General features: G+C 46.0%; 1 protein-coding gene across 2 annotated transcripts in view; it reads left to right on the top strand.

Moving 5' to 3' along the window:
- LOC311239748 (ras-related protein Rab-37) overlaps positions 1–18,074 on the top strand; it is an 80,725-nt gene that overhangs the window by 58,340 nt on the left and 4,311 nt on the right. For both annotated transcript variants that reach the window (XM_084328164.1, XM_084328163.1), the window contains 2 exons: positions 378–434; positions 552–628. In XM_084328164.1, the coding sequence (XP_084184290.1) occupies positions 378–434; positions 552–628 (134 nt within the window). The remainder of the gene's footprint in view (positions 1–377; positions 435–551; positions 629–18,074) is intronic.

Below are 18,074 nucleotides of genomic sequence, written 5' to 3'. Positions count from 1 at the left end.
TGTGTCTGAGAAGAAGCGCCCTCTGGTGGCTCGGTTATGGACTCACCCCTCCGGAGGGCAAAACTGTCACACATTATAGCAGCAGGCCCCCGGATCATCTGTCGGTGGGGGGGGGACAGGGGGGGGTGGGAAGCAGGACAGGACGCATTAGTCTCTGGGAGCGCTTGTTATTCTGCCCGGTGGTGGTGCCCATGAGGCTGACGTCTCATCACTCTGATGCGGCTGTGAGGCGGAGGGCGGGCTGGGGGAGGGGGGGTGTGTGCATGCGTGTGTGGGTTGACGTGATGTGCATTAGTGGTAGCTAATGGCCCCCCCCCCTCCTCACTTTCAGGCCATGACTTTTGTTTGTTCTTTTTTTCTGCGTTGCTCTCTTGCAGTCGGACATGGCCGCGGAGAGGGTCATCAGGCGGGAGGAGGGCGAGCGGCTGGCCAAGGCAAGACCATCTCACACCAACACACGGGCAGCGGCCACAGAGCATACAGTGTGTTATTAAGTGGCTGCTGAGTGATGATAACCACCCGACTGTCTCCTGTCTGTCCACCGTCCTCAGGAGTACGGGGTCCCTTTCATGGAGACCAGCGCCAAGACGGGACTCAACGTGGAGCTGGCCTTCCTCGCTGCGGCAAAGTAGGTCTTCATCACCGCCACACGCTCTTTCTGCTCTGAAGTCTTGCATCGATTTGGGGAAAAAACACAAACAAAAACCTGTCTTTTACTATTATGTATCTTTAATAATAATAATAATAATAATAATAATAATAATAATAATAATAATAATAATAATAATAATAATAATAATATTTTCAATACTTTCAAGAAACCCAAGGACGCTTTACAGGCAATAAAAAAAGACACATAAGGAATAAACAAAATAAATAATATTAACAATAAATGACGACTAGAGGGTGCAGGCCTTCGTGAACAGGTGGGTTTTCAGGGCCGTCTTGAAGGATCTCAGCCGGGAGAGAGTTCCAGAGGGTGAGGGGGGGGGGAGCGCCCCGGTCCCCAAAGGTTTGTAGGTGGCTGTGGGGGATGGAGAGCAGAGGATCGCAGCCTCCAGGAGGGGGTGGAGGAGGTCAGATAGGTACTGGGGGGCGTGGAGGAGGTGTAGGGGTGGAGGAGGTCAGATAGGTACTGGGGGGCATGGAGGGGGTGTAGGGGTGGAGGAGGTCAGATAGGTACTGGGGGGCGTGGAGGAGGTGTAGGGGTGGAGGAGGTCAGATAGGTACTGGGGGGCATGGAGGGGGTGTAGGGGTGGAGGAGGTCAGATAGGTACTGGGGGGCATGGAGGGGGTGTAGGGGTGGAGGAGGTCAGATAGGTACTGGGGGGCGTGGAGGAGGTGTAGGGGTGGAGGAGGTCAGATAGGTACTGGGGGGCATGGAGGGGGTGTAGGAGGTCAGATAGGTACTGGGGGGCATGGAGGAGGTGTAGGGGGGGAGGAGGTCAGATAGGTACTGGGGGGCATGGAGGGGGTGTAGGGGTGGAGGAGGTCAGATAGGTACTGGGGGGCGTGGAGGAGGTGTAGGGGTGGAGGAGGTCAGATAGGTACTGGGGGGCATGGAGGGGGTGTAGGGGTGGAGGAGGTCAGATAGGTACTGGGGGGCATGGAGGAGGTGTAGGGGTGGAGGAGGTCAGATAGGTACTGGGGGGCATGGAGGGGGTGTAGGGGTGGAGGAGGTCAGATAGGTACTGGGGGGCATGGAGGGGGTGTAGGGGTGGAGGAGGTCAGATAGGTACTGGGGGGCATGGAGGAGGTGTAGGGGGGGAGGAGGTCAGATGGGTACTGGGGGGCGTGGAGGAGGTGTAGGGGTGGAGGAGGTCAGATAGGTACTGGGGGGCATGGAGGGGGTGTAGGGGTGGAGGAGGTCAGATAGGTACTGGGGGGCATGGAGGAGGTGTAGGGGTGGAGGAGGTCAGATAGGTACTGGGGGGCGTGGAGGAGGTGTAGGGGTGGAGGTCAGAGAGGTACTGGGGGGCGTGGAGGTATTTGTAGGTAGGTAGGGACGAGGACCATACCATTATGTACTATGTTATTATCCTTATACTACTCTCTATCATGCTAATATGTGTATACTACTAGTGTAGTACTCAAGTTCAACACTATGTGGCGAACAACGCCACTGACCCTTAGCTGTCAGAGATGTACCCCTCCTGGTGACATGTTGTTCAAAATTTGTAAGTCGCTTTAGATAAACGAGTCAGTTAATTGACTATGTATAAACGTAAATGTGAATTTTGACATCGTGACCAACGTTTTAAGATTAGGGGTGAGTCCTAGTGGGTTTGAGCAGTGGAAACAGACCCATGAGAGATTATCATTTAGTCTTATGATAATTAAAGACTCTTGTAGTCATCGCTGAGACTCATGAGGACCGTCTCAGTGATTTCAAGCATGCTGGATTTTTTTTTTTATCATATCTGGACTGCTTCCATATTGTGAAACGGTCGGCATCACAAATATGAGGATGAAGACTTGGCATAATAGACGATTTCAAGCCTTTATTTTGAAGACTGAATCATTGAGGTTGCCCTCATTTACAACGATGTTGAGTTACAGACAAGTGAAAATAAGTAGAACAAAGCTCAGATGAAAATATTAAACAGTTAAACAGTTACACATTGAATAAATAGAGGGGCGGCCGGGTAGCACAGCAGACTAAGCGTCTGTCTACCACCGCAGAGACACTGGTATCGAATCCGGCTGTCAGTGGTGCCTCCGGCTTGGTCGGTCGTCCATACTGTGGGAAGCCGGTGGGTGGTATTCTGGTCATTGTAAACAGCGACTCCTACAGGTCGGTCAGGGCGCCTGCACAGCAAGGGAGGGAAATGGTGAAGGTAGTGTGACCTCCCACGCGTTACACTCACCCAATGAGAGTCCTCGCTGCCAGGTGAAAAGATGCTGCTGGCTGTCCCCTATGTATCGGGGGAAGCATGTGATAGACCTCAGGGCTCCCTAGACCGACCAGTGGGCGGCACATGCGCGCAACAACCAGGAAGGGGAGGGGGGAATTGGCATAACGACTCAATTTGGATGGGAGGAAGAAATACAGAAAAATAGGAGGAGAAAAAAGTGGATAAAAAAAAAACAATTGAATAAATAGGATAAAACACAGATTAAAATTGAGAAAATCTGTTAAAACAGATACACACTGAAGCAAGGAGATTGGTAGTCATGTTTTTAAATTGTCCATATAGGATTGTGGTTTTTTTTTTTTAAGTTGAAGATCATTCCAAGTAGCCGGGGCATTAAAACGAAATGTTGACTTTCCGGAGTTCAGTCTGCACTCTGGGGCCTAACAAAAATAATGGTTGGTTTCAGGTTGCCGACCGACCCTGCCGATTTAGGTGCGACCCAATATATTTTATGAGTTTAAAAAAAAAATTATATATTAAAAAAAAAAAAAATCCTTTTTTTTTTTTTAGAATAAAGTTTCATAGAAATCTTAGTCAAACATTTAGTATTATGGATATTAAACATGCTGGCAGAGTACATGCATCCATGTTGTTGTGAACATTTTAACCCTTTCACTGCCACACGACAGCCGGTTAACCCTTTCACTGTGACAATACAGAAGGTTAGCCCTTTACTATCACACAACCGACGGCGATGCTCCATCATTAGCATCATTAGCTCCGCATCCGCGGAGCTAATGATGCTAATGATGGAGCATCGCCGTCGGTTGTGTGATAGTAAAGGGCTAACCTTCTGTCGTGTGGCAGTGAAAGGGTTCATTAAATAAAGAAATTCCCTATCCATAGTCGCCGTGGGAAAGAATAAAAAAAAAAAAAAAAAAAAAAATTCCCTACCTACCCATGGCCAAACTGACAACCAACCTGAAACCAACCATTATTTTTGTTAGGCCTGGGGACCTTCAGCATAAACCAGTCTCTGGGGACCTTCAGCATAAACCAGTCTCTGGAGACCTTCAGCATAAACCAGTCTCTGGGGACCTTCAGCATAAACCAGTCTCTGGGGACCTTCAGCATAAACCAGTCTCTGGGGACCTTCAGCATAAACCAGTCTCTGGGGACCTTCAGCATAAACCAGTCTCTGGGGACCTTCAGCATAAACCAGTCTCTGGGGACCTTCAGCATAAACCAGTCTGTGGGGACCTTCAGCATAAACCAGTCTCTGGAGCGAGTTAGAGACGATCCACAGTTCCAATCCAGCAACACTTTAAGGTGGTAATGGACCTGTCTCAAACCCTGCCCCTTTTCTTGATCCTCCAATCACAACTGTCGCTTACCTCGGACAAACTTGGTTTGTCCGAGGTAAGCGACAGTTGTGATTGGAGGATCAAGAAAAGGGGCAGGGTTTTGAGACAGGTCCATTCCCCGGCAATGGCAATGGTTAACCTTCTGTAGTGTGGTAGTGAAAGGGTTAACCCTTTGTCGTGTGGCAGTGAAAGGGTTAACGTTGTGTAGTGTTGAAGTGAAATGGTTAACCCTTTGTCGTGTGGCAGTGAAAGGGGTAACCTTCTGTAGTGTGGTAGCGAAAGGGTTAACCGTCTGTAGTGTGGTAGTGAAAGGGTTAACCTTCTGTATTGTCGCCGTGAAAGGGTTAACCCTTTGGTGGTGTGGCAGTGAAAGGGTTAACCTTCTGTACTGTCACAGTGAAAGGGTTAACCCTTTGGTGGTGTGGCAGTGAAAGGGTTAAAGATGAACAGATAATAATAATAATAATAATAATAATGATTAATTGCATTTATATAGCGCTTTTCTAGACACTCAAAGCACATTACAATGTAGGGTGGAAATAGCCTCCTTCACCACCACATTCACCCATTCAATCACCAAGGGCGGAGGCCATAGATAGAACACTAGATAGCTTACCCGCGCTGCCGGCCAATGGAGAGCGACGTCGTCGTAGGGCGGCCATCTTGCCCCAGGCAGCTCAGCTACTGATAACATTAAGGTCTATGGTGCATCATGTACTATTTAAATAACCATAGATTGCTCAATTCTTTACCGATTTTCAAACGGGTTGGTTTGCTATAAACATCAAAGATTTTTTTTTTTTGATAATTTTTTTTTATTATTAATTACATGAAACAAGACAACACAATAACCACAGTAACAAAAAACATAACTCCACAGGAGAATAACAAACAATAATAATACAGAATAATAAATTATAAAGACAAAAAGAAAAAGAAACAGCGTCCAACCTATCAAATATAGATGGCTACTTCAATAACAAAAAGGTCTTCAAACATGCCAACCTTTCCCCACCTTTACAAAGTGGAGTGACTTAAAAGATTGTTTACGAGAGTGTTGCCGCAGATTTACTGTAGATAGCCTAGGTCCCTTACACATGTTCAAGACTGCCAAACTCGCAGAAGGTAAAGTGTAAGAAGAAAGAAAATCTTCCTCCAAGTTGGTTGACAGGTCAATCAGTCTGCCAATATTAGTCCCTTGGGGAGATGGCATGTGAATTGACATATAGCGCAGAATAGCTAAATATCAACCCCCCCTAAAATCCCCCCAGTCAAAGTTAAGAAGGACAAGACAAAAACCAAGACAGACAAGACATTTCCTCCTCCCCCTCCCCAGAGACCGCCGGACCCCCCCGATCAAGCGCCCCAACCCCGCTCAGCCGCACACGGCGGTCTTTACCTTCTCAGCTGCTGCGAACTACAGGTCAATGCCAGCCTGCCCTACCCCAATCACCCGAGCCGTGGATATCTCAAGATAAATCACATCCAATAGAGTTAGGGACCAGTTAATCATTGTAAGCTTCTCAGGCTCCTTCCATCTCATTGCTATTAGCTTCTTCGCTGCTGTGACGCCCGCTAGGACAACCCTTTTCAGTTGTACGGACGCGGGTAGTGTCGTTATATCGTTCAGGAGTAGCGTAACAGCTGTGAATGGGATAGTTAAGCCACACAGATCTGAAAGTTTGTCCGTTATTGACCTCCAGAAGCGGGCCACTGGTGGGCAATCCCAATACATATGCATATAAGTGCCAGTGGCCTTTTGAGAGCACAAAGTGCACCGAGAGTCGGTTATCAGTCCCATAGCAAATAGCTTCCTAGGTGTAAGATAGGTCCTATGAATATAATTAAAATTAATTTGCTGGTGATTGGGGTTGCGGGAAGATAATGCCACATTTGCCCAAACATCATCCCAGTCAAACTCGGGGTCCAACTCCGGGATATCCACACGCCAGATTGTATCCAATGATACATTTTTATACGTGGATTGAATTAAGAGCGTATAAAAGTCTGAGACAAACCCTCTGGATGTCGTCCTGTCCACTATGAGCCTGAGGAAGGGGTGTGGGTGCAAAGCTTGAGCCCACGGTACGCCATGCGCCCTCAGTGCTGACCTTAGTTGAAGGTAAAGAAAGAAGGACTCGCCGGGAAGATCATAAAATTCTCTTAAGTCCTGAAACGCACGGAGGCCGTTCTTATCATAAATATCCTCCAGAGTATGCACTCCCCTCCTTTGCCATTGAGGAATATTAACCGGCTTGTGCCCAACAAGTAATTGCTGGTTATTAAAAATTGGAGAGTCCAGGTGCCATGGGCATTTAACCCCACACGACCTCTGTACATTACGCCACGTTTGGATCACGTGAGTTATGATCGGTCCATACCTCAGCCGGCATTTCGAAATAGAGACAGTGGAGTACACTACATCCTGCAATCTTAGCGGAGATACCGCCGCCGCTTCTAAGGAGCGCCACGATACAGCCTCTACAGGGTCTAGCCAGCACATCAGAGGTCTCAGTGAAAAGGACCAGAAATAAAGTTTAAAATCAGGGATTGCGAGGCCCCCATCTTGTTTTCTACGTTGAGTAGTAGCCCTTTTGATTCTCGGGCGTTTGTTATTCCAGATAAACTTAGATACCATCGATTGTACCTTGCGCCAGTGGTCTATTGGAGGGGGCAGGGGGAGCATTGAGCTAATAAAATGTATCCTAGGCAGGATGTTCATTTTGATTATGGAAGCCCGGGCTTGTAAGGAGTTAGGAAGGGACGACCACCTGTCTAGATCCTGGCGTATTTTATCATAAGTACCCGTGAAGTTGTACTTAGTAGTTTGGTTCAGCGTGGGGAATATCTCTATGCCCAAGTATTTAAAATGTTCTACTATGGGGATATCAGCTGGTAGTCGTACCGCCTTGGCCAGCTCGTTAAGAGGTAGGCAGGCTGATTTGTTCCAGTTAATCTTAAAGCCTGACAATTTACCAAAGTCGTCGATTATCCTCAATAATTTTGTGGCCGACCGGGAGGGGTCGTCCATGAAAATCAGCAGGTCATCCGCATAGAGACCAATTTTGTGTAGAGTATTATTGACCATTATGGGGACGATGTCCTCCGATTGCCTAATAAATTGGGCCAAAGGTTCGAGGGAAAGCGCGAACAGTCCTGGGCTCAGAGGACAACCCTGTCTAGAAGATCTGGAGACTGGAAAGAGTGTGGAACAGTTTTTGCCTGTCAGTATCATCGCAGACGGCGAGGCATACAGGACTTTAATCATATGAATAAAACTCTTCCCAAGACCCATGACCTCAAGTACCTTCCACAGGTATGACCACTCAAGTCTGTCAAACGCCTTCATGGCATCCAAAGACAGAACTGTGGATGGAGTTGTATTGTCTTTACTGTTATCGATTACATGCAACAGCCTCCTAAGATTATCTGCAGCCAGACGCCCCGGGATAAAACCAGTTTGATCGCAGTGTACCAATACAGACATAAATCTCTGCAGGCGACGGGCCAGCACCTTGGCAAACACTTTTAAATCGGCCCAGAGAAGACTCAAGGGTCTATAGCTACCACAATCATTGGGATCTTTGTCCTTCTTGAGAAGTAAAGAAATCAACGCCATATTGACATCTCTTGAGAACTCCCCTTGTTCGATAGCGTAATTGATCATATCGAGCATCAATGGACCCAGTTGGTCCCAGAAAGCTAAATACACTTCGGGTGGAATACCATCCCAGCCTGGTGCCTTACCCCTCTGCATTTCAACAATCGTCTCCCTCAATTCCACGAGAGTAATCGGTCTCCCCAGTTCCTTGGCCTCTTCCTCAGAAATGTGGGGTATCTCAAGCCCGCCAATGAACGATTCAAATTTAGAGTCATCAAGATTACCCTCTGAGCTATATAACTGTGAGTAAAACTCTTTAAAAGTGTCATTGATCTTTTTCGAATCAGTAGTGACTGCACCCTGGCTCGTCCTGATCGAGGGGATATCCGAGAAATGATCATTTGAGCGTATTTTCATTGCCAATAGATGGCTAGGTCTGGAGCCGTGAAAGTAGTAATTTTGTCTTGTCCTATGTATCAAGAACTCAGACTGTTGTTTAAGTATGGAGTTTATTTCTTTTTTGACTATCTTACGTTGTGTGTTTAGTCGTTCACTATAGTTAGTTTGCAAGGATGCGTATAGGTCCGCATATAATGTTTCCAGTCCTTCTAGCTTTTTTGACCGGGATTTTCGCAAATTGGAGGCAAATAGTGTGACATGACCCCTGATAAATCCTTTCAATGCGTTCCACAGGACCCTAGGGTCTTCTACTGTGCCAACGTTGATCTGCAAAAATTCAACTAGTTTACTCCTGAACTCAGAACAGAAGTCATCGTTCTTTAGCAAGGTCGAATTAAAACGCCATCTGGGAGCTCTTGCGGAGAGCCTGCCAAAGGTTGCCGTAAGGAAAATCCCCTTGTGGTCTGAGATAGCCAAGGGAACCAATGAGACATCGAAACTATCAAACATATTAGGGGACGCGAATGCATAGTCAATTCGAGAGAAGCTTTTGTGTCTGGCTGACAGGTGATAGTAATCTTTGAGGGTGGGGTTGGATAAGCGCCAAAGGTCTGTGAGCCCCGTGTCCTGGGCCCACATCCTGAGGGCCTTAGAGGCCCGTTTTTGGTCGCTCGTTTCAGAGGGCCCGGACCTATCCATCTCCGCATCCCAGCACGCATTAAAATCGCCACCCACAATGAGAGCGTATCCATTAAGTTCCAACATATTCTTCGTGATTGTATTATAGAACGCTGAATCAAATGTGTTAGGAGCATACAATGCTATTATAGCCATCTTCCTATGCGAGAACTCAACTTTTGCTATAGTAATCCTTCCCTCCGTGTCCGACCATACGTCCAGGACTTTGATATCAAGGTTACGTCTTGTAACTATGACGACTCCTTTCGTCTTATCATCGGCTGAGGATGAGGAGATAACGTGATATTGCCGATTTGCCAGTCTTGACACGTCACCTACCAATAAATGCGTCTCACTAAGGAGAGCAAGGTCAATATTTCTCCTCTTCAATAGCCAAAGGACACTGGCACGCTTGTGTGGGGCGTTAAGCCCTCCTGCGTTCCAAATTAAAATATTCAATTTAGCCATGGTCGAGCTTGTCTAAATGCGTAGAGAACATACCAGTGTAGCTAGACTGCTCGAGGCGCTGATCCAGGCGGGCCCAGACGGTCAATCCCAGGAGTACAGAGGAGGAACAATTACACACATATAAGACAACAGCACATAAAACACATAAAAATACCACCCCAGTTACAACCCCCCCACCTTCTACTCTAAACCCTAACCCACCCGTCCTATTATAAGCCCTCCTATACCCACTCTCCAGTCCCCACCCTATGCCCCATCCACTGAGGATGGTCATCTTCCTATCACTTCCCACTAGAGACATGGATCCAATAAGACGCTCCCCACTCCAACCCCCCTCTAGATAAACCCCTGAGTAAACCCCCACTAGTCCAATAAACACAAATAATAATAAAAATAAAATTCAATAAAGATATCGGTCGAAAACCACCTGAGCCTTGGCCCCAACATGAGACAACCATAATGGTAAAAATAGCCATTATTAAATAATAACTCCACATCAACCTGCAACCATCTATTTCCGAATCTGCGCTTCAACGTCGCAATGTTATAGCCCAAATGGGTACAGGAAAATTCAAAACAAAATTAAATTAAAGCATCCCAGCCGATAGTCTAAGGCAGGATCGGGTCACAGGTTAATTGTGCAAAATTGTGTGAACAATGTCAATTAAACAATGACAATAATAAGAAAGGGAAAAAAGGGGGTATGGTCAAAGTGCACCCCTGTAGCAGTCCCTCTGATCAGGCACAACGGCTGAAATGACATAACCTATGTAAGAAAAGCATTAAACACATTAATTAATCCGGGGATGGTAATAGGCAATATCTGACACAACCTGTTATCATCTATTGTTTCAATAAAGATATCGGTCGAAAACCACCGTGAGCCTAGGACTTAACATGAGATAACTTATAATGGAAAAAAAAAATTAAATATAGTCATTATTATATAACAACTCAACATCAACCCTGCAACCATCTATTTCGGAGTCTGCGCATCAACGACGCAATGTTATAGCACCAATGGACAAAGGAAAAATCCAAAACAAAATTTAATTAGAGTATACCAGCCGGTAGTCTAAGGTAGGATCGGGTTCCAGGTAAATTGTGCAAACAAATGCCATTTAACAACGACAATAATAAGAAGGGGAAAAAGGGGTTATGGTCAAAGTGCACATCTGTAACAGTCCCTCTGATCAGGCACAATTAAACACATTCATTAACCCGGGGATGATAATAGGCAATATCTGACAAAACCTGTTATCATATCTTGTTTATATACATATTCAACCGATCTTCTCCTACCGGAGCCCAAAGCTCAAAACAGCATGGATATAAAAATAACAGCATACAAGAATTTAGTTAAGGACCCGATCACCGTTGGATTGTGCGAGCCGATCACACTTATACAGCAACAACAACCAAAGTGCGTCACTATTAACGGGTCTCGAACGACTCCACGCAGGCGATAAACGCAGCCCGCTAGCTAGCCCGAGGCTAGCGCGTGAGCTAGTGATGAATCCGGATAGCACGTTAGAGTCTGTTATGTACATTGTTCAGCTAGCTCGCTAGCTTCCAAAGAGGCGATACACAAGTACGATCATGAGGTCAGCATTAGCAAGTAACAGAAGTCATTGGGAAGTCCCGCTAGTTGGATGGGCAGTGGACAGTTAGAGTGTCTGGGCATGACAGCAAGTATTTGTGAATAGTCGGCCCTATCAATGTATATAGGCCCACACCGCCAAGTCACTCACCCGACATAGATATCAAGCAACAGTCTCGGGTATCCCCTCGAGATATTCCTTCGCTTTAGCCAACGACCAAAATGAACGCAGACCATCGACCTTCTCCAACACAGATAATTTCGCGGGAGCGAATAGCGTGGGCCTCAGGCCTAGTTTCCATAGCCTGGACAGGACCACCTTGTATTCGCCTCTCTGTGCTTGAACCTCCGGCGTAAAGTCTTCGAAAATGGCCACTTTGTGATCGCCAAGCCTCAGATTACCCCTTCTGGTACGAGCCGACCGCATGATGAGTTCTCTCTGCTGAAGCCTGTTCAGCTTGACTATGATGGGCCTTGGCTCTTTGTTCACGCCGGGAGAAAACCTGCCCGCCCTGTAGGCCGACTCACAGACAGGAGGCGAGGGGAGGACGTCAGTTCCTAGTATTTTTTGCAGCAATTCGGGCATGGTCTCAGAGAGACGGCCTTCACCGCTGGCCTCCGGTACTCCAACAATCCTAACGTTGTGGCGTCTATCCCGGGACTGCATCTCCTCCATTGCCGACTGTAGTTTGTTGACTTCAGCCTGCCTAGCCAGCAGGGCGGACTCGAGACCCACCATCTTCTCGCCCTGTAATGATACCTCCGTCGTTAGCATGGCTAGTTCGTTAGCATTAGCCGAGGAGACAGCGTGCATCGACTCCATCTTGTCTATCAGCGGGACTACCGCCAGCCGTATTTCTTCTGATATCTCACGATGGAGGTTGACACAAAAATCCGCCAACACTTTCTTCTGTGCTTCAGCGAAGCGTGTCTCAGAGTCTGCGTGTAGCTTGGTCATGACCAAGAGCACAGCATCGCTAATCTCACCGAGACCGGGCGACGATGCGGCCAGGCCCGGTGGTGGTTTGCTGGTTGGGGCGCTCATGGATCTGGTTTCCACCACCGACATCGCAGAAAGTCGAAAAAAGTCGACGACAGTATACTAAACACGACGACCTAGCAAACAGATAAAAAACAAATAAAAATGAAATAAAGACTAATGGGGAGAAACGTATATTCAGCACGGTAGAAGGGAGCTCATGTGAAACACGTCTACTCCATGATCGCTCAGCTCCGCCCTATAAACATCAAAGATGTAGTTATGATACTGCATACTTATATGCATCATAAATGTATCTAAAGATGTTTTTTTACAAACCGCTTGAATCATAGCCACGTTAATAATGCTTGTAATAAACCAAACCGTTTGTAAATCCGTCAATATTTCAGCGAGTTATGAGTATTTTTGTCTGTGCAGATCACTCACCCTCCAACAGCTACCATAGAACGTAACAGAAAGGCTGACTGGGGCAAGATGGCGGCGGTTCAGCGACGCTGGTGACTCCGCCTTAAGCTATCTAGTGTTCTATATATATCTATGGCGGAGGCAACCATGCAAGGTGCAACCCTGCTTATCTGGAGCAGTTAGAGGTTAAGTGTCTCGCTCAAGGACACTTCGACACGCTGCCGGGAGGACCCGGAATCTAACCAGGAACCTTCTGATTAACAGACAACCGAAGCTAGAGAAGAATACACTTCACAATGATTCACGTTAAACAAAGCTCTTCTCCACTCATGATAGAAAGGTGGCTGATGTACTAAAAGAATATAAAAGTGGCTGATGTACTAAAAGAATATACAAGGGGCTGATGTACTAAACTAATATAACAGGGCCTGATGTACTAAACTAATATAACAGGGCCTGATGTACTAAACCAGGGGTTCTCAAACTTTTTTATACCACAACCCCATTTTATTTAGGATTTCTGTTGGCGACCCCACACTATGTATCGCGTAATTTCAACGTGGAATTAAGGAATATGAAAATAAAAGCACACGTTGTTAAACTTGATCATGCATATTTATTAGAACATTTAATTACAGCACTATGTTATCAATACACATTTATAAAACAAGGCATATTTTGCCAAAATGTTGCCAGAACATTAAAAGAATTATAATACATTTGAGAACCGCTGTACCAAACAAATATAAAATGTGCTGATGTACTAAACAAATAGAACAGGATTGATGTACTAAACAAATAGAACAGGATTGATGTATTAAATTAATAGAACAGGATTGATGTACTAAACAAGTAGAACAGGATTGATGTACTAAACAGATAGAACAGGGTTGATGTACTAAATTAATAGAACAGGAATGATGTACTAAACAGATAGAACAGGATTGATGTATTAAACAAATAGAACAGGGTTGATGTACTAAATTAATAGAACAGGATTGATGTACCGTACTTTTCGGACTATAAGCCGCACCTTTTTCCCCCCATTTTTCTACCCTGCGGCTTATATAACGGTGCGGCTTATATGTGACTCGACGTGACCAAACCCGAAAATGTAAAAATCTAAATATTGCTTTTTTGACTGCATTGAAATGTTATTCATCTGTTCCCTTATTTGCTAAACTTAATACAACTTTTAAATGAGTTAATTCTTGTTATTTGTCCGACAGTATTGTGTCCCAATGCTAATTACATATGGTAATTAAACATTAAAACACCTGCGGCTTATAGTCCAGTGCGGCTTATATATGTACACATCATTCAATTTAGCTGCTGCGACTTATAGTCAGGTGTGGCTTATAGTGCGAAAATTACTAAACAAGTAGAACAGGATTGATGTACTAAACAAGTAGAACAGGATTGATGTACTAAACAAGTAGAACAGGATTGATGTACTAAACAAGTAGAACAGGATTGATGTACTAAACAAGTAGAACAGGATTGATGTACTAAACAGATAGAACAGGATTGATGTACTAAACAGATAGAACAGGATTGATGTACTAAACAGATAGAACAGGTTTGATGTACTAAACAGATAGAACAGGATTGATGTACTAAACAGATAGAACAGGTTTGATGTACTAAACAGATAGAACAGGTTTGATGTACTAAACAAATAGAAAAGGGGGCTGATGTACTAAACAAAACGGAATTCAGTTTCAATTAGGTTTAATTTTTGTTTAGGTCACAGATGTGACCATCCTATCCACCCTTACCATAGCTGTGACAAAACAGAGCTCCTGGTTTGGAAAGAAAGGTTTTTGTAATAATCCCCAATCTAATTCAGGGCACACTGCCAACTCGGTGGCGGAGACGAGCCAACTGTAACGTTAAAACTGTCTCCACTAATCAACATGGCCTCTCTCTCTCTGCGTTGGCTCGTTGGTGTAGAGACGCAAACGTGTTAACCCTTTCACTACCACACTACCAAACTGTTACCGTAAGCGTAACTACCGTAACATATACCGTAAGCATTGGGAATATTCACATACATACACTTGAAGGGTTTGATTTTGTAGATGGAAGATAAGAGTAATATTGATCCTGGCCTGTTTTACCGCAGTGTTTTGCAAACATTAGCAACATAGACAAACCTTTTTACGGCCACAAAATACAGTGGATACCATTGAAATGTACGACCTGATTAGCTTGATCCCTGTATCGATAGCTGGTGCTTTGTTAGTCAATGACAGAATTAAAATATGTCTCCATTTCTATTTTTATTTATTATTATCTTCTTTATTTAATTTTTTTTTTGTGAGGCATTGGTTTACGTTTGGGTCTGTGATTTGGGCCTTTACTGCTAAACAAGTGATGAGAGTTGATGAGATGAGATTATTGCACTAATGTTACTTACTGGTTATTTAGCAATCAGAGAGAGAGGGAGAGTGAGAGAGAGACAGACAGAGAAAGAGAGACACAGAGAGAGATGAGAGAGAGAGACACAGAGAATGATGAGAGAGAGAAAGAGAGAGAGAGAGAGCGAGAACCTTCTCATTGTGTTATGATGGTTATACAACGGCATGCAAATTTCTCTATTCTGATTGGCTGAAACAGTCCATTTACACGTATGTATCCTTCATAATCCACGCTCCTGGTCCCAGGACCCGCCCACCACCGAATCACATCACTCCGCCGGATCACTCCGTCGGAAAAAACAAGATGGCGGACAATAATCTTTAACAAATGGATATGTTGATAGCGTCATAACGACTAAATATAAAGCGATTCTGTCAAGGGGAACGTGTTAGTATTTTAAACAATGTTGGATGATGTAATTGATGGGTCTTGACTCAATCTAGAACAAAAGAAAAATCGCGGATTGATTGATAGATTAATTGATTGATTTAAATTTCTTCCTTCCTACTTTCCGACTGCAGCGTTCTCTCTCACACTGTCCGACGCTGGCGTACCCACAAACACACACATACACACACACACACACACACACACATACACACACACACGCACACACACACTGTGATACACACACACACACACACACACACACACACACACACACACGCACACACACACACACACACTCCTGTCTGCAACAGCGGGGGAGTCAGACTGAGAGAGAAGCAGCGCTGTTTTAAGTGAGCATGGTCTATTGAATTGATTGATTGGTTGATTGCTAATTTTATTACTGTACCCCTGGTTTCCAACTGGTTAAGTTTAGGCTAAAAGAAATAAATAAAAAAATAGGGCGAAGAAAACGTTTTTTTCCTATAGGGCAAAGAAAACGTTTTAATAAATGTTCAATCAATCATTCCAATAATACACAGTTGGATGTGTTAGTTGGTTGGATGCACTTCAAGCTGCTTCCACATGAGGCAACTTCTCTCAATCATTCCAATAATACACAGTTGGATGTGTTAGTTTGGTTGGATGCACTTCAAGCTGCTTCCACATGGAGTTGTGGGAACTACTTTTTCTGGCGGATGGTTTTTTCAATAAATCTTCGATTAATGTGTGTTTATTGTATAGAAATAAGGTTGGATGAATCTGGCAGTTGTATAAAAGCTTTACACCACGTGCAGTCGTGATTTGTGACCAATAAACCATGCCTAGGGGGGTCTAACGACCCTCGGCTGCGCCTCGGGCCTAACAACCACCCCTAGGCATGGTTTATTGGTCACAAACCACTCCTGCGTGTGATGTAATGCTTAATTATATTATCGTATAGCTTACGCTCTGCTTTCTAGTGGAACTATCCCTTTATCCAATCTAATAATAAAAAGAAATTCTCCACATGTACACACCCATCCGCCTGGCCACACCCACATCCGCTCCTCTACATAAGCGGGGTCGTGGCCACACTAACAGCTCCTTCCCTATTTTCACCACGTAAAGTGACTGTATACACCACTTTAAGTTTAGTAACTTTGTTTTTTTCTCTCTCGCAATTTTACGAAAAAAACTAAGAGATAATGTCTTCACCGTCGGAGGGTCTAGACACTTGCAACGTTACCCTCCACCAGCGCTTCACTATCGCCGCATCCTCCGTGCGTCGTGGGGCATATCTGGCTCCGCGGTCGTGGCAGCCAGGTACGCCTGGGCGGCACCCGGTGGTGAGTTTGCCTCCATCTCCTGTGAGATGGCCGGGTTCCGGCCCTGGTTCCCCCGCCAGTGGACAGTCGGCCGATAGGCCGACAGCTCCTCTGGTGGCCGAGGATTTGCGTCGCAGACTCTTCGCCTCTGCTCGCTCTCGTCGTAAGGCGGCGAGCATCAGGGGTGAGCGGCCTGGTTTTAGTGTTGCGCTGGAGCCGAACGAGAGTTCTCTTGCCTCGTCTCCATTTCCAATGGAAACTGAGGATTACATGGAGGGGGCGGGAGATCTCTTGTTTGAAGCCCCAGTAGAGACGTATCACTCTCCCCCTCGGGGAGTGGCAGGGAGTGCTGCGTCTCCTTGGGGTCCCTTGTACTCCAGGGTTGGGTTAGAACCTCCGACCCCGAGACAAGATGCCCAGCTATCTGCCGCGTCGGACGTTGGTGCCCGAGGCAGCCTCCCGTACGTGAGGGACGCGAGTGACGTGGAGGGAGGTACGCAAGGGGAGTTGCTTGCCTTGTTCCCCGAACTCATGGCGGCCGCCGCAGCCGCTAATGGCGTGGCGTTGCCGCAGCCTCTGCCGGCACCTGTTCCTGATGACATGATAGGTCATCTCTGGCAACGTCGTCCTGTGAGAGAGACGGGCATTGTCTGCCTACGTGGCACAGGGACAGTAGGACAGTTTTCTTTGAAAATAGTTTTCTGGTCACTATATATGTGTGCTTAGCAAGGCCTGTGGCTAGCACTCGGTCGAAAGACTTGTCTTCTCTCATCATGAAGAAGACGTGTTCTTCTTGCAGTAGTAAGAGTGAACTTTATTTATCTGAGGGGGTTGTGTGTATTCTGTTACGTTTGGGAAACATGGCATCGAGTCCACAACTAGGTTAGAGTGTTAGCCTGCAAAAGTGGTTACATATATAGCTTGTACCGAGGTCTTTTGACCCTCTCTTTAACGTCTGTTGTTTTTTTCTTTACTTGGTGAAGTATATAAACACGGGTAACGTGTTCGCACATGAGCCTAAAGCCTTGTATAAACAGTTTTTTACACAAACGAGTTTATCGTCTGTGGCTGGCGTGCAACTGTTGAGCCTATCCTAGAGGATATACGCTTTTTCATGTAGCATGCTAGATAACTGGTATCATGCGCTGCTTCTTGTTTTCATCGTATCCTGGGTATGGGGTCATGGGGGGCGAACTGATAAACCCCTGCCCGCGAGTGTGCCCCTGCACCTTTTATGACGTCTGCCAATCATGTCAGCCTTGGACCTCGACCTCTCTAAGGGGTCGGGTTTGTGGAAGCTGCAACATGGTGGACGGCATACCGAACGCCCCTTCCGCCGGGGTGCTGTTCACAGTAGACCCCTTAGGCGCCTGTCTAGTCCGCAGTGCTCCGATGGGGGGTGGTGTCACTAGTGACCGTCTGGTGGGGTCTCGATGCTACGGCATCGTTGGCCTCACCGGGCCCCCTTTTTTTCTGGGGGGTCCTGACCCTCAGGCTGTTCCTGGGGCTGGGTCGTCCTCCGCGCTCCGCTGCTACGGCCTTGCCACAGGGTTGGGTTCTTGACCTTTGACCCCGTGATGTTGGGGGCT

Source organism: Notolepis coatsorum (assembly GCF_963971535.1).
Source record: "Notolepis coatsorum genome assembly, chromosome: 14".
In the NCBI taxonomy this organism is placed as follows: domain Eukaryota; kingdom Metazoa; phylum Chordata; class Actinopteri; order Aulopiformes; family Paralepididae; genus Notolepis; species Notolepis coatsorum.
Note: the sequence above shows the minus strand (reverse complement) of the source record. Positions and strands in the feature narration are given on the sequence as shown.